Here is a 13,201-nt window from a genome sequence, read left to right as displayed (position 1 = left end):
GATAAGTAATTTTCTTCAAGGTTATTTTCCTTTTCTATCACTTATGACTACATTTCACATACAGAGGGGAAACAAAACAGCGTAATGGGATGATCAAGCAGTCACTGGGGAAAGGCAAATCCATCACCCACAGAAACAGCACTCTCTTATTTTTCCCTGTTTCTGCCCATGATACTTCTGTCCAGCTGCATCCTGGCCTTGCCGCACGGGCAGCCCATCCAATATTCCTACTGATGGAAGGAGCGTCCTTGCTCCAGGTGCCTGCATCCCTGCCAGCAACCCCAGCACTCACCTGAGCGCCATTCTCCAGCAGCACCTTCGCACAGGCGACGTGGCCACCCAGGCAGGCCTCATGGAGAGCTGACACACGGTCCGTTGTCAGCAGGTTCACATTGAAACCCTGCAATGCCGGGTAAGAAGTGTAAGGGGAAAGCACTGCCCAAACCACATGTCTCCCCTCAGGCAATAGTGGGTGCGAAGGGAGGTCAGACCATGGCAGGGGAGAGCCACGTTGCTGGGTGCATGTCCAGGGGAGCTGCATGGGTTGGATTAATGCTGTTCAGTGCTTCAGTGCTCATGCCCAAAGACAGCAGCTGGTGATTGGGTTAAAGTAAGCAAGGACAAGCTACGCTTTCTATTGCTATAGAAATAGAAGGCATAGAAATGCCTTCTATTTCTATGCCTTCTTCTTCTATGACAATGCACAGTCAATCACAGGAAAGGCATTGCATTTCTTTAACTTATAAGGGTGGCATTACCTTTGCTATTAAGTCCAGCACCAGGAGCTAGAGCTGGTGGGATTCACCTCCCTGAATGGGGACGGCTCTGGCACGGGTATCAGCAGCTCCGCTGGAGCCTTCGTCTCCTTCAATGGAGATAAACAAGCTCCCCTAGGATATGATTCATCCCATGCTAAACCAGCTGTTTCTAGTAGGTCAGATGAATTCTGTCCTAAAAATACTTCCACTGGCTGTATGGGGTGCTCAGAGTGTTTCACTCAGAGGTAGTAAGTACCTGGTAAACCCGTAAGATAGATGAGACAAATCCCACCCATGAATCAGTTCCTCTCATTTGACCACCCAGGAAGTATTTTACACTGGAAGAAAGAACTGTGGTTTACAAATACCTTAATTCAGGTATTTCCCTAGATGACAGTTCTTGGGTCTATTCTTGCACAAATGGAAAACAGACATATTCACAAAGGAGAACGCAATTGTCACATGGGTTTTCTCCAGAATGTAGCTAAATCTTCTGGTAATTAAGATTTTTTAACCATGTGTGAAAACAGGCCTGGAAGCAGTTCCATTTTTTCTTGATGTCTTCTATTTTGTAACATAGTTGGTCTCTACCTGATGTGCTATAAACGAAACAGCTCACAAGATGGCAGCAACGCACTTTTTGGGGTGCAGTAGCAAACGCGATAGGAAAAAGTATTGGTGAGCCATGTAACGCTGTAAAAAAGGTACCAGTCTCAATGCAATGAGCATCAAGTGAACCCCCTGTAATCACTTTCAGATAGAAAGATGGAAAAATAATCGGGTTTCAGTCATATGAAAGCACTATTAATGTAAAGGCTGTTGCCAAAAATTTCCCATGCATTACATCAGTGCCAGGGGAATAGATAAAACGTTGAAAAAAATGTTGAGATCATTCCATTCTCTAATTGTGTAGATGTCTCAAACTTCATGATCAGCATATCCCTTCAAAAGGAATATCTCCTAGAGACTCCTGATAAGGAGACCTATTCTCAATCATTGTTCATATATGTATTTAACTATTGAAACTTGGTCATTGCAAGCAGAAGAGGAAGTACTGATATCTTAGGCAAAACAGCAAACCTTTCCATTATGAAATGGAGAATAAGTTATAGATATTACTGCAGCTGTTTGCCAAACATTGGTCATGTTAAACCTTGTTTTCAACGTATGTGAAAAATGAAACTTCTTTTGGTGCTGGAACAGGCACTGGTGAGTTCTTGAGCTCTTTTAAAACCCCAATGCCCCATTGACCCCTTGTGTCCAGGCATCCCCTGGGGAGCGGAAGCCTCACTGGCTTTTGAAAGCTACGGCCCTATGACAGAGACTTCTGTGTGACCCACGTATTCTCTGAAGTATAGCTCTGTATTTAATTTTAGGTTAGTAATGTAACTATAGTAAAAGCAATGAGCAATGATTATGCTGCTCTGTGAACAGCTTTACCCCTACATTTATCAAGCTGTGGTGAATCAGCTCCAATTCAGTCTCTACAGACATTGCTGCCTTGATCTCTTTTAATCACGGAGGACCCTAATCCCTATGTCCTCAGAAGAAGAAGGGTGGATTAACTAAATGATGCATAACCACAACACTGGGTGCTTCTCCAGTGTATGATTGGGCATCTAGTGTATAACAAGGTACCCTGCTAATACGATGGTGTAAGATCAGCATAAACGGAGATAGAGGGGGGCAGAAAACCAGCAAAGCCCTGAATGAGTAAGCCCCCTTCCTTATCATCCCTAACTTCCATCGTTTCCTTTTCCATAAAAAACTTCAGATATCAGTAGGTGAAGGAAAGAGGGATCAGGAAATGGGTGGGGAAAACTGGCTGTAAACATCAACCTCTTAGCTGCAGCTATGCCTCGACATATATCTGGACTGGAGCCTTTCGCACCAGCAGCTCCACTCCTTGAGGACGTTGCCCATTCGAGCTGTGGCCCCACTGGCAAAAATTATTTACCTCGGATATAAAAAATCTGATGGCAAGTGACACAGCTCACACGCAGGGAACTAGTTTCCCTGCAGTCGTCTTGACTGGTGGGGGAGCAGTTGCTCATTCGTGCCAGCTGAGGGCATTGAGTTTAAACGAAGACGGTAAGGAAGATGGTCGGCAGAGCAGGAAGTACCATAACCTGTCCGTTTACAGCTGCCCACTTTCACATCCAGCTTCTTGTCCTTTCTAGTATATTCTTTCCTCTACTCTTTCTTTTGCATCAACTCTTGGTTTCATTTGTTGCAGAGGTTTTCAGGCTGACAGCTCTCTCTCTAGGAAGACCATGCTTGCTGTTTGATAAAGCAAGATGCACTTTTATAGCTTTCTATTGATTTTTTTTTTTTAATAGCCGATATATATAGTCTCTGTTCTCAAGCCCAGTTTGCATGCTTTATCATTGAGAAAGAGCCCACGCATCACTGTTTATCATACAGCAAGCTACAAGCTGTTACAGTTTCTGTGCTGGGCTTAACTAAGTAAACTAATACATGCCCAGAGGCGTGCGTGTGGATAATATTATTTATACAACCATATTTCTTATGCCCTGCTGCAGTCTATTACCAGCTCACCAACACATAGATGCAATTCAAAAGAAACTATGCTGCTTCCCAACCTTTTCTTTACCTGTGCAATCAAGGTTTTCAAAGACAGGAGGCGTCCTTGGAAGGCAGCCTCATGAAGAGGGGATCGGTCGGCCCAGCTGCCTGAAAGCAAACGCGTAAAAAATAACTCAGGTAAGCAGCACAAGCAGGTCCCAGGAACACAGGGAAAAACAGCTACGTGCAAATTCAGATCAGGACTGAAATCAATGTGGCATCAGTGATGAAGCTGTTTGATGAATTGGTTTCAGCAGAGCATCTGAGGGCTCAGCACTCCTGAGAAAGCTGGGGCTGGAGCTCACGAAGGGACCTAAAAAGTTTCTTGGCAGACCTTTTGAAAACAGCTAAAGACATGCTTCAGCAAAGACAATGAGTTTAACACTGCTGGGACTCACCCAGGGACTTCAGAGCCCTGACATTCTATTCAAAACTGTATCAGCCTCCATCTTTTGAAGGAAACTTTTGTCACAAATCATGTTCCAGAATCTCTTGCACTTTGTTAAGAGACTCATAGCAGGGAGACACTGCGGTGACTTGTCTATCAAATGAATTCTGGCATGTCCCTGGCAGTTTTATTTCCTGAACTGACAATTTCATAAATAATATCCTCCATCCTACCAGGTAACAGGTTTCATTCTCCCTTTCACTGGAAGGTTTCAGAAAAGACATGGAAAAATAAATCCTGCCTGAGGCTTTACTTCCTTAATCATTTTGAGTTGTTGAACTGTTCAGACTCCTTCATGTAGGCTAGCTTGCCCTTTTTCTTGTCTTAATCTACTCATTTGACAAGAAAAAGAATTCCTCAGCCTAGCTCCCTGCAGGTACAGTAAGTCAGCCCAGGTTAAATCCCTGCAAAAAAAGTAGAAAGCAAATTTACTTGTCCAATATTAAAATTTATAACCATATGAGGATACAGTATGTAGAAAGTATTTCTCCAAAGGCCAGCTGTATTTACAGTGCCACAGGACAGAAGCAATACCAGTGTTTGCTTTCATGCTCTGTTGTACAGCAGCCCCATGAGCACTGTATCTGAAACTCTTGTCTTGTTTAATTTTTTCAGCTATGCTGCACACAGGAGAGAATGGAAAGGGTGATTTATCTCCATTTCAGGTGTTAGGCAAGGCAGGAAGAAATCTGTGAGAGACATTAACACATCCCTGGGGACTTGAGACCAAGGACACATCAGAGGTCTAAGCCTTGGCCAAGGGAATTTCCTTTTGTTACCTGAGAACTGGGATGCACTTCAGCTCACAGGGTTATGGTTTTAACTACAGTTATTAATTTTGTTTCCATTTGTTTAAGAAGCTGTCCCTGGACTCCTAAAGCAGGAAGCTGGAATGGAAAGACATGACCAGGCTCCTAAGGACCAAGTAGCACACACCAAGTGAAATGATGAAAACAGGAAACAGATAGGGACTGAGAAACACTTTCCTGAAAACATCCAAAAAGCTCCTCATCCCTCATCATGCTGGTGTCTGAAATAGGCAAGCTTAGTTCAGAAAGTCAGAAGACATTGCAAGTGACAAAGCCCAGGGCTCTTACATAGCAGGAAGATTCAGATGTAAGTCCGGCAATAGAGCTACAGTGCATTATTTAACCTTTTATGTGTATAGCATGTGCAAGCGCACATCACATGCCTTTACAATGCATGTGTATGCACGCACATGCCTCACCATGAAAACACATGCTGCTGTATACTTCCATGCTGGCCACAGCAACCTACCTCCCTGAAACGTGTGGCAAATATAGTTCCCATACATGGCACATCTTCCCTTCCCAGGTGTGAGTGACATGACTGAAAACACTGCGTCGTTTTAAATGTCTACAGATAAATTAAGCAGCCCTGCTGCTGCTGCTGCACTACTTCACTGCAAAGAGAAAAGGCTCTGAAGGTCCGCCTGTAATCCAATATAGTGCCCCAGCAACAGCATCACATGATCTTGTTTTGTAAGATTATCCTTAATGGATTTTTGCAAATGGCAACTTGCAGATAAAAATATGTTGTGGGCTGCTAAATTTCAATAAGATAAGAACCAGCATGAAGGAAAAAAATGCCGTTTGCCACATGTCTGATTATTGCACGAAGGCACTTGGAAAAAAATGACAGTAATAAATCATCGGAATTATATTCCAGAGAACAGCAAATAAATTAATAACTCAGGCATGTTTGTGTATACAGGCTTTGTAAAAAAATGCTTTGGTGCAGTATTTCTCTTGGCCAGATTTTAACCTCTCTGCTTTGGATGGCTATCTCACACCACCCATGTTCTGCTCATGTTCATGTGCCTGTTCATGGTGTCACTATTCATCAACAAAGCAAGTGCCCAACAAGTGAGTCACGTAAAGATCTATGATGTTAAAACACTGGTAAGAATCCTCATTGGTAGTAAAATTAAAATACTGTGTAATTTTACTTAGTGGAATTACCGGGCATACAAACATGTCATTATGGCAGCAACGTAAAAGAGTAAAATCACTTGGAAAACAAAAAAATAAATGACCTACTCAATAGTCTACTAAATACAATATATTCCCATGACATATATTTTTCAGAATAATTTTAGCTGTATTCATTTTTAATATATGATTTAACAAAACAGGGGTTCTTGGCTTGGGCTCATAAAGTCATTAGTAATATCCTCCTATTATCTCCTTTCAGAAAATGAACATGCTAAAACTTTTTCCTAAATATTTTTTGGCAGTAAAGCTAGCTATTTAGTAAAACCATATGTAACACCTACTAAAGAATGCCTTACTTCTGAGAACAATCTTTTTATTTACCATAGTGCCTTGAGCAAGTGTTGTCCTCATTCTAGCTGAGTAATTGTTCGAGGCTCATATTTTGCACACCTAAATCATGCCAACGCATACTGACACCGCGAAGACCCCAGAAATGGAAGGCACTTCAAGTTAAAACATCCACCCGTGCTCTTAGCAATAGATCCCTCATTTCTTGGCAGCTCAATAATTTAAAACCTCAAGTTAGAAAAAATGTAGCAAATATACATTTAAATATTAGAGTGTCCATATTTTTACTTTACCTGGAACTATTCCATAGATCTCTTCTGCTATCCTGGCAGCCTCTTTTCTGTTGCCTTTAACAATATAGAAATGGGTCAGCAAAGCCAAGGAAATCTTAATTAAAAGCTTGAAGCAAAACAAAGCAAAAATGGCAAAATAAATGTTAGTGAAAGTATGGAGTATAGAAGTGCCCTCCATTTTGGTTTGCTCTTTGAATAGTTTCTCAGGTCCGCTAAGCTGCACCAGGCTATTCTTGGTATCATATGTCATCTATTTTAAACCCTCTAGAACCTGCTGTTCCTCAGTTACCAAAAATACATTCTGGTTTTATTTGGTATAGGCTATTTGATACTAAATAACAATACCAAGGATAAGATAGTTTGAACATCCCATGCCATACAGGAAACAAACCGAAGATCTTTTCCAAACCTACATGAATTGGAATAAACTTTTAGATAGATGTTTTCCGTACTGTCTGGAAGCCTATACTTCCATATTACATTTATTTCTTGATGTAGCAGTTCCATATACAAAGGCTACATAGGTAAAGTTGCAGAAGTTGTTCCGAGATACTGCAAAAAGACTACTTTTCTGTCTTTCCCATCTTGGCAACAGGCCTTGCTGATACTCAAATACAGAACAAAGGCAAGCATATCAGAGAAATGCATTACCATGAAAGAATCTGAAATAGAACCACGTATTTCCAAAGACAGGGCAAAGAAGTCAAAGATATTCTAGGAGGGGGGAAAAAAAAAAAAATGAAGTTCTGTAATCAGAAACACATGTTAACATACTGGTGTTTTCCATCACTCAGGGATAAAGAATGCTGTCTATTAATGACTCTTGCACTCAGCATCTTACTGTTTTAAAATAATAGAAATATTTTTACACCATCGTTGATTTCAAGGAGTAATATTTGAAACCGAAAAAGCCTTTCTTTAATTGCTCTTCTTTCTTTCTGAAGGCACATGGCTTCCACAGAGACCAGAGTATTTTTTCTGCATGTAATTAATTGAATCTATGTAGAAAACCCTGTCTCCTTTTCATTTAAGCTTGTCTTGATTCCTATTTTCCTATATGCACAGTAGGATGGAGATTTACTTTCTTTGAAGTCCCTCCTTGCCCAGGTTCTCTTACCCTTCAATTTGTACACCCATTGGAAAGAGCAGGATGACTCTCCTCTCCCAGAGATCCCAAGGAGATGGTGGATATGCAGAAGGACATTTTACAGCAAATTATTTCCCTGCACATTTTTTATTCGATTTGTTTTGTTTTGTAGCAATACAGCTGGCTTAGTATCTCGCCACCTTCAGCACTCTGCCCTTCCAGGTACATTAGAACACTATATAAGATACATGCAGACTGAAAAAAACATCCTCAAGCTTTTTTTTTAATTTTTTTTTTGCCTTTTTTTTAACCAATTTTTCTAAAATTCTGAATTAAACCAATATATTACCTTTTTACCAATAACTTAACACCTTATATACATATAGCTTTCCTTCCACAGTAATAAAATATGCCTGTAGAAACTGCAACATCTATGAATCCAAAAGGGGAAACTACTTATTTTTAGTCACTTTAATACTGGACAAGACAGCTGAAGACATGGATTACGTGGCAAGAGAAGTTCAGTTAAGGAATCAAGAGAAAAACAGTTATGTTTGCTCAACTGGGAAACAAAAAGGAGAAATTACCAAACAAAGGTGGACCAAAAAAGGGATGATCAGTTAGCCCTAAAAAAAAAAAAAAAAAAAAAAGATAATGAGAACACTCCTCCTGAAGCCAGAGGAATAGCAAAAGGTGTAAAATACAGGATGCAGAGAAAAAGAACAAATGGGAAGAAAAAATCATTACAAAGAAAAGGTCAGCCTAAATGATGGAGAAAGATTTATCATGTAGTATCTACAAAACTGGCACTCAATAGCACTTAAACAAGAAGGAACAGCACCTTCTTAAAGACCAGAAAACAGATATTTGGTTTCAAAAGAGATCCACTGATCTTTCACCATCAGCCTGCTAGATACTAGGTAGATATGTACAAGTACACAACTCTCAGGAAATACAAGAAACTGGAAACCAGGTGATTTCCATAGAAATTCTTTCACCCTGAAAGGAAGCTGAAATTACAGTAATACTGAAGAGATCTCCAGGTGGTCTAAAATACCATGAGGAAGTTTGCCCACTTGGAAGCAGTCACAGAAATATGACTCTTACAGAAGGACAAACTCTATTTGTGTGGTAGCAAAATCACCCTCCTGGCTTCAGAACAAGACAACTAAAGATTTTAAGTTAAATGATGGAATCATTTGAGAAAAGTTCATGTAATCTCTTCATCTGCTCTTAGTGTACATGAACATTAGGAAAATTACAGCAGTGGATTGAAAAAAATCATCAGTGGGAAGACAGCTGAACAGCTTGGTGGGAGGTATTAATACTGGTGGAGGTGGTAGTCAGGTAAGCTGTAGCAAGATCAGGTGTGATTAGTCAGAAACATATAGTATTCCTGAAACTAAAGAAAGGTGAGCAACATAACATAGGAGAACACGTATAACACAAAAGAACAATTACAGTGCAGAAACAGGAATCTCATCTTTCCTCCCTTGCTGTTTTGGGCTGCATCATAGCAAGTTGAATGACATGGATTCTTCCACTCCATTAATAGCCTGAACAGGTCAGCCCTCAATAGAAAAAACATGTCTTACGTAGAACTTCTGCAAGATGTCCTAACTACTCCTTGAATCACTCTAGAATAATAACTAAATTGTCAAATCAAAATATCCGGAAAATATATTAATCCTTCAATAAAAATGTCATGAGATGGTTTAGTTAGACCATCCAAAGAACTGGAAAGCTGATGATTATATAACCTTAGTTTACACACATGCAAGGAATAAACACAGAAGAAAAAGCAGTGCAGCTTAGAAAACAACTCATTTACACTACAGTTCACCTTAACTTTAGTCAATAATAAGAAATGCCAAACACTTCTGGTCACATCTGACAATGAAATAAGGATTAGAGGGATCCTCTTCTCAAAGAAATTGAGAGGTGTTGGTCTATTCTTATGCTAGACACTCCTTGAATTTCAGCAGTGTATTTCTCATGTGTATAGTTGAGAGTCTGAGTATCAAATATATTCAAAGTAAGACAACTGGGGGGAAAAAAGGAGACAGAAACAGAACAAAGATATACAGAGAGCCAAGCTATCTCTTTTTCATCAGTTTGATCTAATAAATGACACTACTTCTCATACAAGCCTTGCCTCATCTGCATCCTTAGGTCAGCACACTTACAACACTCGTGCCTTTAAAAAGGAATGTATATAGTGACTCACTGTTGCTGTCAAACAAGCAGACATAGGACTCATCTAACCTACCCACCACCCATCACACCATGTAAGGTCTGGTTATCCAAACTCCTGCTGCTGTCTGAGCAGGAAGATGGCAAATTCCATCAGGTATTTCCCTGTCTGCCTTCAACACATGTGCTACAGGGATGACTCCTTCTCCAGATACACACCATCAGTCCCTCCCACTTCCACAGCCAGCTTAAGAACTAGCATCTACGAGACAACCGGGTTATGCATGGTTAAAGTTCAATGAATCCTGTGCAAATATCGACTCCAGAGTTATGCCAGTGCTGAAGCAAGTCAGAATCTGAGAACACTCCAATCTACCTCTTACATTTACAAGAAAAATGCATAATTGTAGTACAATGGTAAATCCAGATGCAGAACTGTATCTTGCCTTTGGTTTTGATCCCTTAACAAAAAAACCCCTCCTTTTATCTGACTAGGTCAATGCTCTAGCATTTAGGGAAAACTGTGGAAGTCAACCTGCCACTTACTGTCATAAAAGACGTAGAGCAAATATGATGAGACCAGTCTAATGACAGCAAATCAAACATTAAAAATACCTAAATGTTTTTTAATTTTAAAAAGTTTCTAAAACCATTTTGAGATTGATTGTTCTTGTATCTTTTTACATAATATCTGTATTTTACTGGAGCATTCAAACATTTACAATTATTTATAAGCCTGAGCATATATGTAAAAAAAAAAAAAAATAAATAAAGGACTAATGAAAAAAAAAAAAAAAAAAAAAACACCCCGCGCGGGGGGGGGGAGGAATTTATTTTAAAAAGATGCAGAAAAACTTGACCACAAAAATAAGTACATTACAGTGTATTTACCTTCTTACAGATCTACCACATCCACTAAAACACAGTCTTAAAGGTGAATCTTACAGTCATACTTTACTTGATGCCTCTTCTGGTTTAACATCCAATTCTCAACTATCAGCAGGCCATCCATACCTTAATTCACAGTGTCTGCACATAATGTATTGGAAACACCACCTCTACTTGTGCCTGCAGGATTAAGTTTCATTGTAGATCAATAGACTCTTCTACATAAGGGGACCTTCCATATAAGTGGGTTTTGGGTGTTCCTTCCTCCTTCACAACCGTCTCTGCTCTATGCCATACAGTACCCAGTATCACTCTCTCTTTAGTAACATTTCCCTAGTATTTGACAATGATCAAGTGTTACCTATAAGCACAAACAAAACATTTTAGATCATTTAAATGGTTATTTTATCCATTTCTAAATATACATTATCTCTGTTCGGGATTTTTATTTCTGTGATTATTTTATTTTATTTCACCCACTGATGGTTTTTAAAACTAAATGACATCATCCCTTATTGCTCTGCACAAGGCTAGTAAGTTAATCGGTCCTGCAAAGAGTTACATGTTGCATTACTTGAGAAACAGTATAGTTGTAGTTAAACCTGTTACGGATTAAATTTTTTTGCGACAGCTTGTGCAGAATGTTTTTAAATAATCATCTTTCTTGCAAGAAGTCCAGCCACCAGTGATGGGAAGCAGCAATATGGACTATATTTCTGTACTTTCTAATTGTATGTTCCGAAATATTAATGAAAAATATTCATTCTTTATGGAAAGGTAAACAAACTGTTAAATAAAACTGTAAATTTGTCTTGTAAACAAGAGTATAACAAGGTTTTATTATGTTATTTGTAAATACACAATGTTCCACAACAAAAGAGAGAAGTATTTTAAATATTCTCACAATCCTATTGAAAATTTGTTTGTAGATAGTGTAGAAAACCAAAAAGAAATAAAACCCAACCAACAGAATATTATTATAAATATATAAAATATTTCTCTGGAATGGTAATCAGTATTTTTAAAAAGTTATAAATTTAATGTTGGGGACAGGGGTGTAACTTTGAAAAGTAAATTACCTTAATTCCACCCATTTATCCATAGTCTGTGTGGCACCATTTTAGCTTATATGCACCTTTAATGTAGTGTGTAAAATTCAAACTGTAATACAATGCATACTGTACGTTACATATCAAAGGCTAAAAATATCTAGTAAAAGAAAATAGACTTTGTGTATGGAGTTTATCTCATATTACTTCTCCGTGTTTCATGAAAATATGTTCAATGGAATTATAAAATGTTAGCGTAACTATGTATCTACACAAACAACATGATACTGACAGAAGTTGTGTTTTAAATACTGCCCTTCAAGGGTTTGGAAACAGTATTTTCATATTGCACAGTTTTAATATTAATACAGTGTCCAACACCACGTACTAGTCATAAAAATCACAAGATTTTTAGTCTTCGGTGATGTTTGAATAAGAAATTAACCCAGTGCATTAGGCAGGGGGGTGTTTTAGAGGTCACTGACATAAATGAAATAAATGCTCCTCTCACATATTGATGTGCTGTGCTGCCTTATTGTCCCAGGTATACATTACATAGGAGTGCTAACAGATGTGAGAAGCCACATCTTTTGGGTTTTTTTTTTTCCCTTTTTTCCCTCCCATGAAAAGCATACCTATTGGTTATTTCTATTTAGGAGATACCTTTCCAAGATTTCACTTGCAGGACCTGTCCAACAGTGACTCTGATGTGGTCTAGGAGAAAACACACACACTGAACGCTGTCCCTCCCAGGGATGGGCTGAAATGCCATTTTGGTCATATGTAAGAGGAAAGCAAAAAGAAGGAAAAAAAAAAGAAAAGAAAACTAAGGAAGTGTGGGAGGGGAGAGAGCAAGAAAGCACGATGGTGCTTGTTAAGCCCTTCACAGATTTCTCTTCTGCACGCGCACACACACACACGTTACTTCACACTTTGGCATAGTCTGCTGGAGGAGTTTTCAGGCCTGAGCTGTTTCTGAAGGCTGTGATCTCTGAAGAATAGAATTCCTTTACCTATGTAATCTGAAAATAAAAAAAAACTCAAAGAAAAACAGAAAAGACACAAACACCATCAGCTTTACATCACTTTCACACATGTAAGTGAACAGGACAAATTTAGCACCTCTGAAAATATAAAAAAATGCATTATGGAGTTTTGATTTAGCAACAGGATGATCCAATTTGACTGGCGAAGAACTTCAAAATAATAATGCTACACAGACAAAAGACTGTCACTGGGACACAACTTCTAGAAATAAGTCTCTGACATTACCATGATAATGGACTTAATGACTAATTTCAAGTACCGTTTCCATCTTCGGAGAGAAAACGGGTGTTTTGTTAGGTTTCTAATTAAATATTTTTAAATAAGCCTCAAAATAAAAATAACAGTAAATCTGAGGAATTAGCAGAAACTACTGTAAGCTAATAATTTCTGTGTTTTGCTTTCTCAAACACCAGTACAATGTACAGTCACCTTCTGTAATATTCAAGTTGTTGAAAAAATTTTGTACTTTTGTTTCAAAGGCTTTTGAATCATACAAAATCCCACGTTCTTCCAGTTTTAAGTGCAAAAGAGATGTCCATAAATTTGCAT

The 13,201-nt window shown here is 38.8% G+C and overlaps 1 protein-coding gene across 1 annotated transcript; it reads right to left on the bottom strand.

Annotated features, from left to right (window-relative positions):
* Nucleotides 1-231: 231 nt before the first annotated feature.
* ASB11 (ankyrin repeat and SOCS box containing 11, E3 ubiquitin protein ligase) lies at nucleotides 232-6,566 on the bottom strand (the record flags this gene model as incomplete). Its single annotated transcript, XM_010023802.1, has 3 exons — nucleotides 6,389-6,566; nucleotides 3,373-3,452; nucleotides 232-400 (listed from the first exon to the last, which is right to left on the bottom strand). Coding segments are annotated over exons 1-3 (427 nt in total), but the record flags the coding sequence as incomplete, so codon positions are not given.
* Nucleotides 6,567-13,201: the final 6,635 nt, after the last annotated feature.

The sequence above is a fragment of the Nestor notabilis genome, unplaced genomic scaffold (assembly GCF_000696875.1).
Source record: "Nestor notabilis isolate BGI_N333 unplaced genomic scaffold, ASM69687v1 scaffold28371, whole genome shotgun sequence".
Lineage (NCBI taxonomy): Eukaryota > Metazoa > Chordata > Aves > Psittaciformes > Psittacidae > Nestor > Nestor notabilis.
Note: the sequence above shows the minus strand (reverse complement) of the source record. Positions and strands in the feature narration are given on the sequence as shown.